Source organism: Rhinoraja longicauda, chromosome 10 (assembly GCF_053455715.1).
Source record: "Rhinoraja longicauda isolate Sanriku21f chromosome 10, sRhiLon1.1, whole genome shotgun sequence".
NCBI classification, from domain to species: Eukaryota; Metazoa; Chordata; class Chondrichthyes; order Rajiformes; family Arhynchobatidae; genus Rhinoraja; species Rhinoraja longicauda.
The window spans coordinates 8,459,421-8,474,811 of NC_135962.1; the positions used below are offsets into that span (position 1 = coordinate 8,459,421).

The window sequence follows — 15,391 nt, forward strand, 5'->3', positions numbered from 1 at the left end:
GTATAACTCTATTACTCTACATCCTGCATGCAATACCAGTGTATGTTTCAATAAGGTATCCTTTCATTCTTCTAAACTCTAATAAGCACTAGCCATATGTGCTCAAATATTGCCCAGAAGACATTTGTAGGAAAGAAGTTGAAGAACTTGCCCTCCAATGTGCGTTTGACAATTTAATTTGTAGTAAAGCACCCCATAGATCATTGCATAACCCTTGCGCCATATTCTTTGACATTTTGATATTGCTCAGCCCAAGATTATTACTAACAGGAGGCCAATAAAGTACTCTCCACATCATTTTCTGCTGTTTGTCATTTCAAAGCTCTACTCATATGGGGTAGGCTAAGATCTTTTCTCCGTCTGCCTTTATCTCAACCTTCCCTACAACAGCTCCCCCACCTCCTTTGCTATTTTTAACTTCTCTACTCTAAAAGTCAGCACCTGGAACATTTAATTTCCAAACTCTGGTCATCCTGTAATGTCTATCAGCAGCAGGCAAAACAGATAAATTCACATCACTATTTCTGACATTAACTTATCCAGTTACCAATTCTCAGCATGCTGCACTCGGAAATTGAATTGAATTGAATGGAATACATTTTATAAGCCAAGTATGTATACACACAAGGAATGTGCCCTGGTGCTTTGCTCGTAATAACACGATACAAGTAAACAATTGGGAATAAAACATTATAATTTACACATGTGAAGAATGAGATAAAGTACCAGAGCAAAAGGAGGCTACAGACTTTTGGTTGTTGAGTAGAGCTACTGTTCGCGGAAAAAAAGCTGTTTTTATGCCTAGCTGTGGCGGCTTTGGCAGTCCGGAGTCTCTTTCCAGAGGGAAGTGCTTCAAAGAGTTTGGGACCAGGGTGAGAGGGGTCAAAGATGATCTTACCCACTCGCTTCCTGGCCCTTGCAGTGTACAGTTTGTCGATTGGGGGGGGGGGGGGGGGGGGGGGGGAAGGTTGCAGCCAACAACCTTCTCGGCTGATCGAGCGATGCGCTGCAGCCTCCGGATGCTGTGCTTGGTGGCTGGGCCAAATCAGACCATGATGGAGAAGGTTGAGATAGACTCTACGATGGTAGTGTAAAACTGGACCATCATTGCCTGAAGCAGATTGTGTTTTCTCAGCTGCCGCAGGAAGTACATCCTCTGTTGGGCCTTTTTGACTGTGGAGTCGACGGTGGCCCCCCATTTAAGGTCCTTGGAGATGATGGTTCCAAGGAATTTAAATGACTCCACAGATGTGACTGTGGTGTTGTTGATGGTGAGTGGAGGGAGGGGAGGAGGAGCTCTCCTAAAGTCTAGAATCAATTCCAGTCTTAAGAGCATTGAGCTCCAGGTTGTTGCGATGGCACCAGGACTCTAGACACTTCCTGTCGGTAGGCAGATTCCTCCCCAACATAGCTCCTTTCAACCTTTGACTCTTCTTTCCCGATATATGCTTAGCTGTTAGTTCTGTGAAAAGTCCCTCAACTTGAAGCTTTGTCTCTCTCCACTGAGGATGACCGACCTTCTGATTATTTCCACCATTCTATACTTTTTGTTTCAGTTACTGATTCCTATTACCATTCTTCATTGGCAACATAATTTTCTAGCGTTTAACCAAATTGAAAGATTACTTTATATTCTGGATGTGTCTTCAAACTGAATAGTCCTGAACTCCACCCCTCCTCCCTTCCACTGCATTATTAATCTAAGGCCCATCTCGTCAATCAATTGATCAGTTTGATTAACTGGAGTTCATGAACAATGGGAACACTTCCTTCCACAAGACTGATGCCAGAGTACCAGGAATTGAAGCTCCAGCCTTCTGCATCCAAATATATTGTCCCTTTCTGAGTTGTGCCCAGGTAGAAGTCATTGGCCAAGAGTTGCTGCATTTCAATCCATCTTCAAGTTATTCAAACAATCCAAGTCTGGCTCAATCCTTGGTCCCATAAGTCGGACAATGGGTCCCATGGACCTCTGAGTGTTTTCAGCACATTCTGCTTCAGATTTTCAGTACCTATAGTTTAATTTTTGATTACCATCAATCCCAGTTGTGTGTCCACAGTTATTACATGGATCACAATTATAGTCTCCATGCCTCCTTAGTCAAATATGGTCCATGTAGTCCCTGAGGATTTCTATCCACATACCCAAGACTGGCAGGATGGTAGTAGACACAAAATGTTGGAGTAACTCAGCAGAACAGGCAACATCTGAGATGCTGCCTGTCCCTCGGAGTTACTCCAGCATCTTGTGTCTATCTTCTGTGTAAACCAGGATCTGCAGTTCCTTCCTACACAGGATGGGAGGAGAATTGGCACTCAAATTATACCTTGGATGCAGGTGAGTAGTCAAATCTGGCGGAGTTGAGGGGACACCTTATAAAATGGGATTAGTGTCAATGGGTGCTCGATGGTTGCCACGGACTCAGTGGAACCAAGGGCCCATTCCTATGCCTTTTGACTCTGTGCAGTTGAACCTGTGAATCATTTCATTCTATAGTCAGTTGCTATTTATCGTGAAAAACATAGACCATGAGAAACAGAATCAGGAGGAGGCCATTCATCTCCACTTGCCTTTTCCACCACTCAATAATATCATGGCTGATCTTTAAACTCAGCACCACTTTCCAGCACTAACCCCATAATCCCTCCATTCCCTTAATATCCGAAAATCTATCCACCTCTGTCTCCAATATCCTCAGTGACCAAGCTTCCACGGCTCTCTTGTATAGAGAATTCCAAAGATTTACTGCTCTGAGAGAAGAAATTTCTTCGTATCTCAGTCCTGAATGACCAACTCTCTAAAATTGAGACCATTGGCTAGGGTGCGGATATTCTAGCCCTGAGAAACATCCTCCCAGAATCCATCTTGCCAACCCCCCTGAAGAATTTTGAATGCTGCAAGTTTACCTCTCATTCTTCAAAATCTAAGAGTGTGCAGGCCTAATTTAAAACCAAAAAAACGAAATGCTGACAATCAGAAGTAAAAAAACAAATCTGGAAACTAAACATCAAACATCGCATCAAAATATTGACCCCGTTAAACAAAGTTTACCAAAATCATTTTTTTGTTGGTATTCAGAGTGTAAGCCCATTCTGCTTAATCAATAGCTCAGAAGGTTGGGGTTGAAGTCACACATGACAGGGGTGGTGTCGGTGAGGAGGGGGGAATGGGGTGGGGGAGGAGAAAGGGGAGAGGGAGCCACTGACACCATCCTTCCAGCGGCCATCTTCTTTCTGCTTCACTCCAAAATCCTTAAGAGGTTGGGCAGGCCATATGGACTGCCGAGATATCGGCAAAACCAAGTGCAGGCTCAACGATCGTGTCGCTGAACACCCAACCCTACCTGATCTCCCGGTTGCCAACACTTTAACTCCCCCTCCCATTCCCATACTGACCTTTCTGTCCTGGACCTCCTGCATTGTCAGAGTGAGGCCCAGTGCAAAATGGAGGAACAACACATCATATTTCGCTTGGGCAGCTTACACCCCAGTGGTTTGAATATTGACTTCTCTAACTTCAAGTAACCCTTGCTTTCCCTCTCTCTCCTTCCCTCCCCCTTCCCATTTTTCTGACTAGTCTGACTGTCCTCGTTTACATTTTATCTCAGTTTGCTTTGTTGTTACCTTCTCCAAGCGAACAATGATCACATTATTATCCCTGAATCTCCCTTTCCCCTGACTCAGGGGAAACATGTCCTTTCAGGAGCATCTTGGATGGCATGGATAAGTTGGGCCAAAGGACATGTTTCCATACTCTATGACCCTATTCTACCCAATAGTAGAATCCTGATTTGAATGTTGACACCATGATAGAAATGTTCTTCCTGGCTCTTCTGCAAGGAAGTCAAAGATAATGATGCCACTTTGAGCATCACAAACTATTTGCAATGGGATTCCACTAGATTTGTTTTAGTTTCTGGCTTATTTGGTTGTATACCTCAAAATGATTAAACATAAATGGGGAAAGAGAAGGTGATAATAATTGAATAAGAAATAGTGGTGCAAAGCGGTAAATTAGTCAGAGGTCTGGATGAACAATATAAAGGCACGTGCAAACCCGACCACTGCATAAATTGAATTTAAATTCAGTTAATGAACTGGAAAGTAATAAAACCAATAACCTTAGTGATGATGATCGTAAAATGACCAAATTATCATAAAAACCCATCTGGTTCGCTATGCAGCTGCTTCATTAATGTATTTCAAAGGAACAAATCTGTCACCTTTACCCAGTCTAGTCAACACGGAACCATAAGGTGCAGGAACAGGCCCTTTGGGCCAACATATCTGCGCCAAACATGATGCCAAACTAATCTCATCCCATCTGCCTACACATGGTCCATATTCCTTTATTCCCTGCTTTTTTTAATGTCTGTCCAAATGTCATGTGAACATCACCATCTATCTGCCTCCACAAGTTCCTCTGGCATTCCAGGCACTTAGGGAAAAAAATACTCTTTTTCTATACCTCTCATAATTTTATAAACTAACTAGACCAAGTGGACCCATTGGGCCCAAACCTCTCCTGCATTGGTGCAGCACCCTCTCCTCCCCCCTTCCCTCCACTCCCCCCCCCCCCCCGTTCCGCTCCCCTCCCTCCTAGGACATAGATTTAAACTTTAAAATGGGAATAACTTTAAAAATATAACACCAATTTCAATTAAACTTCTTCCATTAGCACCAAAGGGACGACGGTGAGTAAGGTAGGCCTAACATTTTCACGCTATCGTGTACCGTTTTGGCTGTAGTTCAGGAACAAACAAACAAACAAGCGAGAGTTTTAGAATGTGTAGGAAGGAAATGCAGATGCTGGTTTAAACCGAAGATAGACATAAAAAGCTGGAGTAACTCAGCGGGTCAGACAACATCTCTGGAGAAAAGGAATAGGTGACATTTCCGGTCGAGAAGGTCTCAACCCTGAAGAAGGGTCTCGACCCGAAACGTCACTTATTCCTTTTCGCCAGAGACGCTGTCTCACCCGCTGAATTACTCCAGCCTTTTGTGTCTATCTTCAGTCTGAAGTAGGGTCCTGACGCAAAACGTCACCAATCTATTCCCTCCACAGATGCAGCCTGACCCACTGGGTTTTGCTGAAGATCCTTGTGTCTCCCCCACTGCAATTCTTGTGTCTTGTCCCACGGGCACAGTGCTTTTCAGACAAGCCGGCACCATCCTAGGAGTGCTCAACAGTCACCAGACTCCAACCAAGTCTCATGGCAGCAGGTCCAACATCAACAAGCAAATCTCCTGATTATTAGTCATAGTCATAGAGTGACACAGTGTGGAAACAGGCCCCTCAGCCCAACTGGCCCACACCGGCCAACATGTCCCAGCTACACTAGACCCACCTGCCTGCGCTTGGTCCATATCCCGCCAAACCTGTCCTATCCATGTACCTGTCTATAACTGTTTCTTAAATGTTGGGATAGTCCCACCCTCAACTACGTCCACGGGCAGCTTGTTCCATACGCCCATCGCCCTGTATACTATTGTTCTCCCTCACCTTATCATTCAGATCTCCTACATGTTGAAGGGAGCACTGAGAATAGCACAGAATGCATTCTGGGTGAATAGGGAGCTTTGATTTCCAACACCATGAGTAGCTCATTAGAAGCAGCTCCAATTGACTGGCGGTGTCCCGAAGGGCAAAGCTTCCAGACCAAACCGGCAGCAGGTAGTCAGTGGACCAACGTGGGGCATAAACCTTCAAGCCCTCATCTGCATGAATTTAAAATGACAAATATAATCGCCAATTCTTCATCATTGCCGTCTAAATCTTGGAAACTCCCTGCCCAATGGCAAAGGATTGCATTGTCTCACGTAGGCAGCTCACCACTACCTTCACAAGGCCAATCAATGGTGGTCGTGACAGTAGAAATCCAGAGACCAGAAAGTGAATAAATGTTTGAGAGTGGCACTGTGATCAACAGCGAGGGAAAAGGTTCAAATGAAAGGGTAATTCCGATGGGCTGATGGTGAGCAGAAAAGTGGCATCTGCAACTTAATTAGAAGGTGGAATCGATACTTTTGGGGAGGACAAGCAAGGGTTTTTTTTTAGATTTAGAGATACAGCGCGGAAACAGGCCCTTCGGCCCACTGAGTCCGCGCCGCCCAGCGATCCCCGCACATTAACACTTTCCTACACACACTAGGGGCAATTTTTTTACATTTACCCAGTCAATTAACCTGCAAACCTGCACGTCTTTGGAGTGTGGGAGGAAACCGAAGATCTCGGCGAAAACCCACGCAGGTCACGGGGAGAACATACAAACTGCGTACAGACGGCGCCCGTAGTCAGGATCGAACCCGAGTCTCCGGCGCTGCATTCGCTGTAAGGCAGCAACTCTACCGCTGCGCCACCGTGGAAGTGGAGTGCAGAGTAAATAATAACATTCTGAATAACTGTGGAATGTCAGAGAGCAAGTCCATAGATTCCAGAAGGTAGCAGGATTGTTAAAGCGTAAATAAAACAAACTGGAAACTTTATTGGCTGAGGCATTGACTACGATGTTGGAACTTTGTAAAAAAGTACTTGGATGCAGCTAGAGTACTATTTCCATTGCTGGGCATCACGTTACAGGAAGTGAGTGTGCAAACCTGTAGGGATTCACCAGAAAATTGGTTAGGCTGCAGCTGCTTTCGCTCGAATGTTGAGCATGAATTTAACTGTGCTGCATAAAATTATGCAAGGTTGAAGCTGAATGGACCCATTTCATTTAACAGAAGGACCCATTTCATTTAACAGAGGACTCAATAACTTTGCTAGTCGATTTAAGTTAGATGGGACTATAATTAAATTGGGGAAAAGCTTTCTTTGCGTCCAGAGGTTGAAGAAGTTCTGGAACTCACTCCTTGAAAGGGCAGTGAAGGCAGAAACCTTCTTCACATTGACAATGCTTGGGCGAGAACCCATGTTACAGTAATCCACAAAACTCTGGAGCAACCATTGGAAGGCCAGAGCAGACTGGATAGCACACGTTCAGCCAGTGTATCTATGTAGATGCTGTTTCCGTGGTAAAGATGAGGGAGTGGGGGCTGGGAACCGGAAGTTATCGAGGAGATGGAGAGCGTGTGAGGTGTCTTGGACGTAGGTGGGGAGGGATTTAACCAGGGGGATAGGATGGTGTCGAGGTATCTATGTAAATGGCCTCCTACCTTCTGTAAATTTCTCATGTACTTTGTACTGCTCTCATTTCCCCCTCACTGTAAATGCAACAAATATTTAATCACATATTTGTCTCAACCCACCCCACAAAAATATATCCTCAACAAGGCTCCTGTCCACAAGGTACTTTCACACTGGTCACTGTTAGTGAAAGCTTCTCCATCAACGTTTAAAACTAACTATCTTGTCCTTGACAGATTTATCCTTCATTCAAGTTTGAACACATATTTGCGAGCACCAGAGCAACACAGCTATTAAACCTCCTCCAACCTCATCTATTGCATCCGCTGCTCTAGATGTCAACTTATTTACATCGGCGAAATCAAGCGCAGGCTCGGCGATCGCTTCGCTGAACACCTGCGCTCGGTCCGCATTAACCAAACTGATCTCCCGGTAGCCGAGCACTTCAACTTCCCCTCCCAATCCCAGTCTGACCTTTCTGTCATGGGCCTCCTCCAGTGCCATAGTGAGGCCCACCGGAAATTGGAGGAACAGCACCTCATATTTCGCCTGGGCAGCTTGCAGCCCAGTGGTTTGAACATCGACTTCTCCAATTTTAGATAGTTCCTCTGTCTCTCCCATCCCCTCCTCCTTCCCAGATCTCCCTCTATCTTCCTGTCTCCACCTATATCCTTCCTTTGTCCCACCCCCTCCCCTGACATCAGTCTGAAGAAGGGTCTCGACCTGAAACGTCACCCATTCCTTCTCTCCAGCAACTTTGGATTTACCCATTTGACCACGTGAACTGTTCCGTGCTCCTTTATATCCTCTATTTTCATATTATCCAATGTCCTGTCAACTTCCTCTGTAACACTGTATTATCAAAAGATGACTAATACAAAGCCATTGTAAAATACTTATCAACTATCTTAAGCATTCCTCACGTCTCCAACAGCAGCCTCCAGCTAACCAATCTACATGAGAAGATACGCAAGGTAGGGCCGCACTTAAGAGTATGGTGTTCATTTTTGGTCACCCAGCTATAGGAAGGATGTTGTTACGCTGGAAAGAGCTTTTCACACTTTTTGTACTTTTCACACCATTTGACACTCGAGTGTTGAATAAAGAAAAAGTTAACTTGCTTCCAATGTACGCCTATCAAAGGTCACTATTGTGATGATGAAGCTATCACTGCACAACATTAAGCATATTAACAAAAGATGGCTTTTGTCACTGGGACAACTTTGTCAAATTTATTAACTTGCTACATTGGCTGTTCCAATACTTGTACATTATTCTTGAAATTGTCATATTCAGTATTAACTATTGCCCATAAGTGTGCACATGTGAATACAATAGAGTTTTTGAAGAAGATATTCCTAATTCTAAAGACTTTGGGTATCTGGGATTACTGGCAGCATAACCAAAGTTTCTATTTGCTAGTTTATCACTTAGTTTTAATGAGAAGTTGATCTTGTGTGAGTGAAGCCCAAAAATTAGTCATTTTAGTCCAACAAAGGAAGCATAATGTAAAGCAATTTACTCTCACCAACTTTGTTGTGGTAGACAGCCAAGACACATGGACAGGCACATAGATACAAAAGATTTAGAGGGATACTAGACCAAGTGGACCCAAACCTCTCCTGCATTGGTGCAGCACCCTCTCTCCCACTCCCCTCCCCCTCCCCCCGACTCCATCTCCCTCAACCCCCCTTATCCTCCCTTCCTCCCACCTCCCTCCCAAGGAGATAGATTTAAAATGTGAATAACTTTAAAAACATAACACCAATTTCAATTAAACTTCCTCCATTGGCACCAAAGGGATGACGGTGAGTAAGGTGGGCCTAAAATTGTCGTGCTACAGTGTACCGTTTTGGCTGTGGTTCAGGAACAAATAAACAAACAAGAGTTTTAGTATAGAGATGGGCCAAACGTGGGCAGGTGGGACTAGTGTAGATGGGACATCTTGGTTGACATGGGCCGAAGGATCTACGTCCGCACTGTATGAGAGTGCGGAAGTAGTGCGGAACTATGATGAGAATTTATTTTAAACTGCAAATGATTGCACCTAGTTCCTTTGATATGGTTTTTCGGTGGTTTGTATATCTACCCTGATCAGCTACCAAACACATCAGTTCCACTTACACCCTCCCACCACACTATTTTCTGTAGGAGAAGCAGAGAATGCAGGAATTACTCAGTAAGTTAGGCAGCTTTCATGAAGAGAAAAGCAGAGTCAACATTTCAAGTTGACAATCCTTCATCCAAATTGACAAGCTGAGAAATCAATATTGTTTCCAAATAGAACCTCCCTCAGAGTGGAACATAGTTTCTTCAAGGCGGGCATCGCTGGACAGAAAGTGGCAGTTTACTGCATTTACTGAAAAATGCAGTAAATGGAATCTGAAACGGTAACAGACAATGTCACAGATACTCAACAGGCCATGCAGTCTCTGTGGGGAGAGAAACAGTCGCCATTTTAAGTTGCTGACTTTTCATCAGTACTAAGAGAGCCAAGAATTAGATGGTTTTCCCAAGAGACTACTCGTGCCAACTCTCACCAACTTTGCTGTGGTAGAGAGCCAAGATAATGCTGTAACCAATCTCTGATTTTATAACTTATTGATCTCAGCTATCATCTCACCCACACCACTGGATTCATCGATTGGTCCCGCAGTGAAGTTCTTTCTGGACAGATGGTTGGATAAACCTTGCCTCCTGTCCCCCAGCTTTACACCAGCACCGCCTAACATACAGGGAACTATCCTTTAAGTGGAAAGAAGTTGACAAGTTTCTCGCAAGAGTAAAGTGTCGAGATTATTTTACTTTATTTATTTAGCATTATGCAGCATTTTTTATTAAATTGTTTTTCATACCAATAGTTTTTATTTCATTTAATTATTTTAATCTATTTTAGTTCCTTTTAAATGCCTGTGACTGTCAGAGACAAGTAAAAACACCAAAGGCCTTTGATCAATTAGGGCAAATCTCTGACTACATTCCACTTGTTTTTCTCCTCCAAATTCCTTCTATTCCCACACTATTTTCCGTGCGACTGTTGTGTGCCATTCCACGTTTTTTGAACTTAACTCTGTTCAGATGCTTGGCCCTGATTTTCCACACGGGCCCCATGGGATGTGGATCTCATCCTTGATCAGATGCAACCAATCCAACTTGTATAATCCGAATGTGTAAGAAGGAACTGCAGATGCTGGTTTAAACTGTAGACACAAAAAGCTGGAGTAACTCAGCGGGACAGGCAGCATCTCTGGAGAGAAGGAATGGGTGGCGTTACGGGACAAGACCCTTCTTCAGACTGGTTAGGGTTAAGGGAAACGAGAGATATAGACAGTGATGTGGAGAGATAAAGAACATTGAATGAAAGATATGCAAAAAAGTAACGATGATAAAGGAAACAGGCCATTGTAAGCTGTTTGTAGGGTGAAAATGAGAAGCTGGTGCGACTTGGGTGGGGGAGGAATACAGAGAGAGGTAATGTCGGGGCTACCTGAAGTGAGGAAAGTCAATATTCATATCACTGAGCTGTAAGCTGCCCAAGCGAAATACGAGATGCTGTTCCTCCAAGAAACTGCCCCAGAATCTGGAGGTGTGCATTTTCACACCTATGCCTTTGGGAGAGGGGAGAAGACGGAGTGGCCATAGTGCAACTCGTCCTTGATTATACTGGTGGCCTTGTCGAGGCAGCGTGAGGTATAAATGGAGTCAATGGAAGGGTGGTTGGTTTGTGTGATGGTCCGGGGTCCGTTCACAATTCTTTGCAATATCTTGCGGTCTTGGATGGAGCTGTTCCCAAACAATGCCGTGATGCATTCCGTTGAAATGCTTTCAACGGCACATCTGTAGAAGTTGGTGAGAGTTGTTGGGGACAGGCTGAACTTTAAGGAAGTAGAGTAATTGGTGTGCTTTCTTGGCAATTTCTTTAATATGGGTGGCCCAGGAGAAGTTGTTGGTGATATCAACTCCTAGAAATTTGAAGCTTTCAACCATCTCTACTTTGGCACCGTCAATGCAGACCGAGGTTTGTGTACCGCTTCACTTCCTGAAGTCCATCACTATCTCCTTTGCTTTGCTGACATTGAGAGAAAGGTTGTTGTCTCAATACCAGGTCACGAGTTTCTCAATCTCTTTCCTGTACTCAGTCTTTTCATTATTTGATATCCGTCCCACCAATGGTGGTGTCGTCTGTGAATTTGTAAATCGATTTAGTTATGTACATGGCTGCAGAATTGTGGGTGTACAAGAAGTAAGGAAGGGGGCCGAGAATGCATCCTTGCGGAGCACCAGTGTTGAGGATTATCATAGAGGCCGATTTGTCCCCTATCCTCACTGATTGTGATCTGTTGGTCAGAAAGTCAAGGATTCAATTGCAGAGATGAGTGGTCACACCAAGTCCCGCGAGTTTGGTAAAACAATGAAACAAGACCTCAAGTAGACAGTTAACATCAAAGACCCACCACCCTGGCCAAACTCGCATCTCACTGTTATCATCGGGAAGAAGGGACAGGAGCCTGAGAACCGTGAACTCAGGTTTCAAGAGCATTTTCTTCTCATCAGATGTCAGGCTCGAATCACCCTACACAACCCTAGCCACAACCCTACCTCAACACCAAACAACTATGGACTTCTTATAGGTTGCACTATGTACTACAGTTTGCACTATTGTGGTTTAGTTACCAAGTAAATTTATTGTATTATTGCTTATTGTATATTTATTGGTCGTGTTGGTGCCTTAATGTGCCTCTAAAAGCTGCAGCAAATAAGAATTTAATTGTTCCGTTCCCAGTCATACGGCAATTAAACACTCCATTAGTGAGATTCACTCTACACAATGCAAATAGACAGTCACGCTCTCTGAATGTAACCAAGGCTACCGATCCCAAGCATACTGATGCTTCTGTGTTGGCCGTGTCTCTCAGTAAAACTTCAATCACAGGCACACACTAAATTGCAAGACAACTTGGAACATTTCCTAGTTATCCATGTCAGCAAAAAGTGCAAATCTGGACTGCATTCAGTCATCAACAAAATGGTGAAAATTGTTGTCGTAGTGGCATTGAACAGCATCAACTGCAAACAAGCTCCTCAGTAGTGCTCATTTACAGCACAGATCTCATTAAAGCCTCAGTCCCAGCACGAACACAAGAGCAAAGCTTGATGCCACGCAACACCTGAACAAGTGACGCATCAAAGAGGTATAAGAATACCCAAAAAAAAATTTGGAATGGGAGAAAACCTCTCCACTAGCTTATCAAAGAGGAGGGATAAGCAATAATGGAGCCAATGTTACATCAAACGTTTTAAGTTAAATAAAAACACTTACTTGCATGTTTGTCAGCGAGTGCGATGAGACTGCTTGAAATGTCCCGTCTCCGGTAGAAACACACACACTTTGCTTCCACGTTACCATTAACAGTCTGAAACAGTGAACAGCAAGGAGAGTCCGATCATGTACGTGTTGTACAGAAATAGTGAACACAGAGGCCCCACGGACCAGGCACATGCAGGAATGCTACGATATGGAATGCAGCGTGCCAGCTCGTCCGACTGATGTTTGCCTTCCACTGCCTCCTAAGTTCCAGACTCAATGCTCACTCCCTCCTCCAATCACCCCATCCTCACCTCCCGAGGGGTAGTCACCCCACCATCACCTCAGGCGGGGTAGTCACCCCACCCTCACCTCAGGCGGGGTACAGTCATCCCTCCACCACCTCACCAGAGGCCCTGGTCACCGCTCAGTCCTCACCAGGCCCGAGTCACCCCTCTCCCTCCTCACCCAAGAAACAGTTACCCCTCACCCTCCCCACTCAGGCCCAGTTCATCCCTCCCCCACCTCACCTGGCACCTGGGCACCCCCTCACCCAGAGCTCAGTCACCCCTCCCTTCATCGAAGACTCACCTCCCTTACTCACAAAACCACTTTGATATCCTCTGTGCATTTTGGCTCAACCTTGCTATCGCTTCCATTCCTGCCCCCCACATAAATTCATAGGTGCTAGAAGCAGAATTAGGCCATTGTCCATCAGGTCTACTCCGCTATCTATCTTTCCCTCTCAACCCCATTCTCCTGCCCTCTCCCCATAATCCCTTGCTCAGTAAGAATCTGTCAATCTCCACAGAATATCCACTGGCTCTGCAAACTTCTGTGGCAATGAATGCCACAGATTCACCACCCTCTGACTGAAGAAATTCCTCCTCATTACCTTTCTAAAGGTACAAGGCCTCTGGTCCTAGATTCTTCCACTGGTTGAAACATCCTCTCCACATCCACTCTATCTAGGCCTTTCACTATTCGTTAAGTTTCAACGATTTCTCCCCCTCATACTTCTAAACTTCAGCGAGTGCAGTGCCGTCAAACGCCCATCAAATGTTAATCCAACCATTCCAAGGACCATTCACGTAAATCTCCTCTGGACCCTCTCCAAAGCCAACACATCCTTCCTCAGATATGGGGCCCAAAACTGCTCACAATATTCCAAATGCGGTCTAATGCCTTCTATAGCCTCAGCATTACATCTCTATTTGTATATTCTAGTCCTCTCAAAATAAATGAGAGCATTGCATTTGCTTTCCTTACTACTGATTCGACTTTCAAATTAACATTTTAGGAATCATGCACCAGCACTCACAAATCCCTTTGCACCTCCCCATTTAGAAAATAGTCTGCGCCTTTATTCCTACTACCAAAATGCAAGACTCCACACTGCTATGTTGTATCTATCTGCCACTTCTCAGCCCACTCTTCCAACCTGTCCAAGTCCTTCTGCAGAGTCCCTGCTTTCTCTACACTACCTGCCCCTTCACCTATCTTCGTATCATCTGCAAACGTGGCCACAAAGCCTTCAATTCCCTCGTCCAAATCCTGAAGAGTAGCGGCCCCAGCACCGATCCCTACGGAACGCCGCTAGTCACTGGCAGCCAACCAGAAAAGGCCCCCTTTATTGCCATTCTTTGCCTTCTGCCATCCAGCCAACCTACTATCCATGCTAGTATCTTCCCTCTAATATCATAGGCTCTTTTGCAGCCTCTCTTGCAGCACCTTATCAAAGGCCTTCTGAAAATCCAGGAAAACCACATCCACTGACTCTCCTTTGTCTATCCTACTGTTTGGTTCCTCAAAGAATTCCAACAGGCTTGTCAGACAAGATCTCCCTTTCCCAAAACCATGCTGACTTTGGCCTATTTTATCGTGTACTTCGAAATTCTCAGAACCCTCATCCTTCATAATGGACTCTAAAACCTTACTGAAGACAGGCTAACTGGCCTTTAGTTTCCACGCTTCCGCTTAGCTCCTTTCTTGTACAGTGGGGTAATATTCTCAATTTTCCAATCGTCTAGAACCACTGCTGACTCTAATGATTCATGAAAGATCACAACTAATATCTCCGCAATCTCTGAAGTCTCTGAACCCTGGGGTGCAGTCCAACCAGTCTAGGTGACATCCACCTTCAGACCTTTCAGTTTCCCAAGCACCTTCTCCTTAGTAATAGGCACTCCACTAACTTCCACCCCCTGAATCTCTTGCATGTTGTTGGTGTCTTCCACTGTGAAGACTGATGCAAAAAAACATGTTCAATTCATCTGTCATTTCTTTATTCCTCATTATCACTACTCCAGCATCATTTTCCAGCGGTCCATTGTCCACTCTTGCCTCTTTTGTATTTTGTATATACCTGAAGAAACTTTTGCTATCCTCTTTTATAATATAGGGGAGCTCACTTTCATATTTCATTTTTTCTTCCCATATTGCCTTTTTAGTTACCTTCTGTTGTTTTTTTTTTCTTCAAAGCTTCCCAATCCTCTGGCTTCCCACTAATCTTTGCAGTGTTGTATGCCTTCTCTTTTAGTTTTATGCTGTCTTTGACTTCCCTTGTCAGCCACGGCCGCCGCATTCTCCCCCGAGAATCTTTCTTCCTCTTTGGAATACAAAGATCCTGCATCTTCTGAATTGTTCACAGAAATTCCTGCCATTGCTGTTCCACCTTCATTCCTGCCTGGGTACCTTTCCATTCAACTTTAGCTAGCTCCTCTATCATATCATATCATATCATATATATACAGCCGGAAACAGGCCTTTTCGGCCCTCCAAGTCCGTGCCGCCCAGCGATCCCCGTACATTAACACTATCCTACACCCACTAGGGACAATTTTTACATTTACCCAGCCAATTAACCTACATACCTGTACGTCTTTGGAGTGTGGGAGGAAACCGAAGATCTCGGAGAAAACCCACGCAGGTCACGGGGAGAACGTACAAACTCCTTACAG

The 15,391-nt window shown here is 44.6% G+C and overlaps 1 protein-coding gene across 3 annotated transcripts in view; it reads right to left on the reverse strand.

Moving 5' to 3' along the window:
• Positions 1-15,391, reverse strand: part of mta1 (metastasis associated 1) — a 104,261-nt gene that overhangs the window by 66,377 nt on the left and 22,493 nt on the right. For all 3 annotated transcript variants that reach the window (XM_078406169.1, XM_078406171.1, XM_078406170.1), the window contains exon 3: positions 12,447-12,540. In XM_078406169.1, coding sequence (XP_078262295.1) covers positions 12,447-12,540 — 94 coding nt within the window. The remainder of the gene's footprint in view (positions 1-12,446; positions 12,541-15,391) is intronic.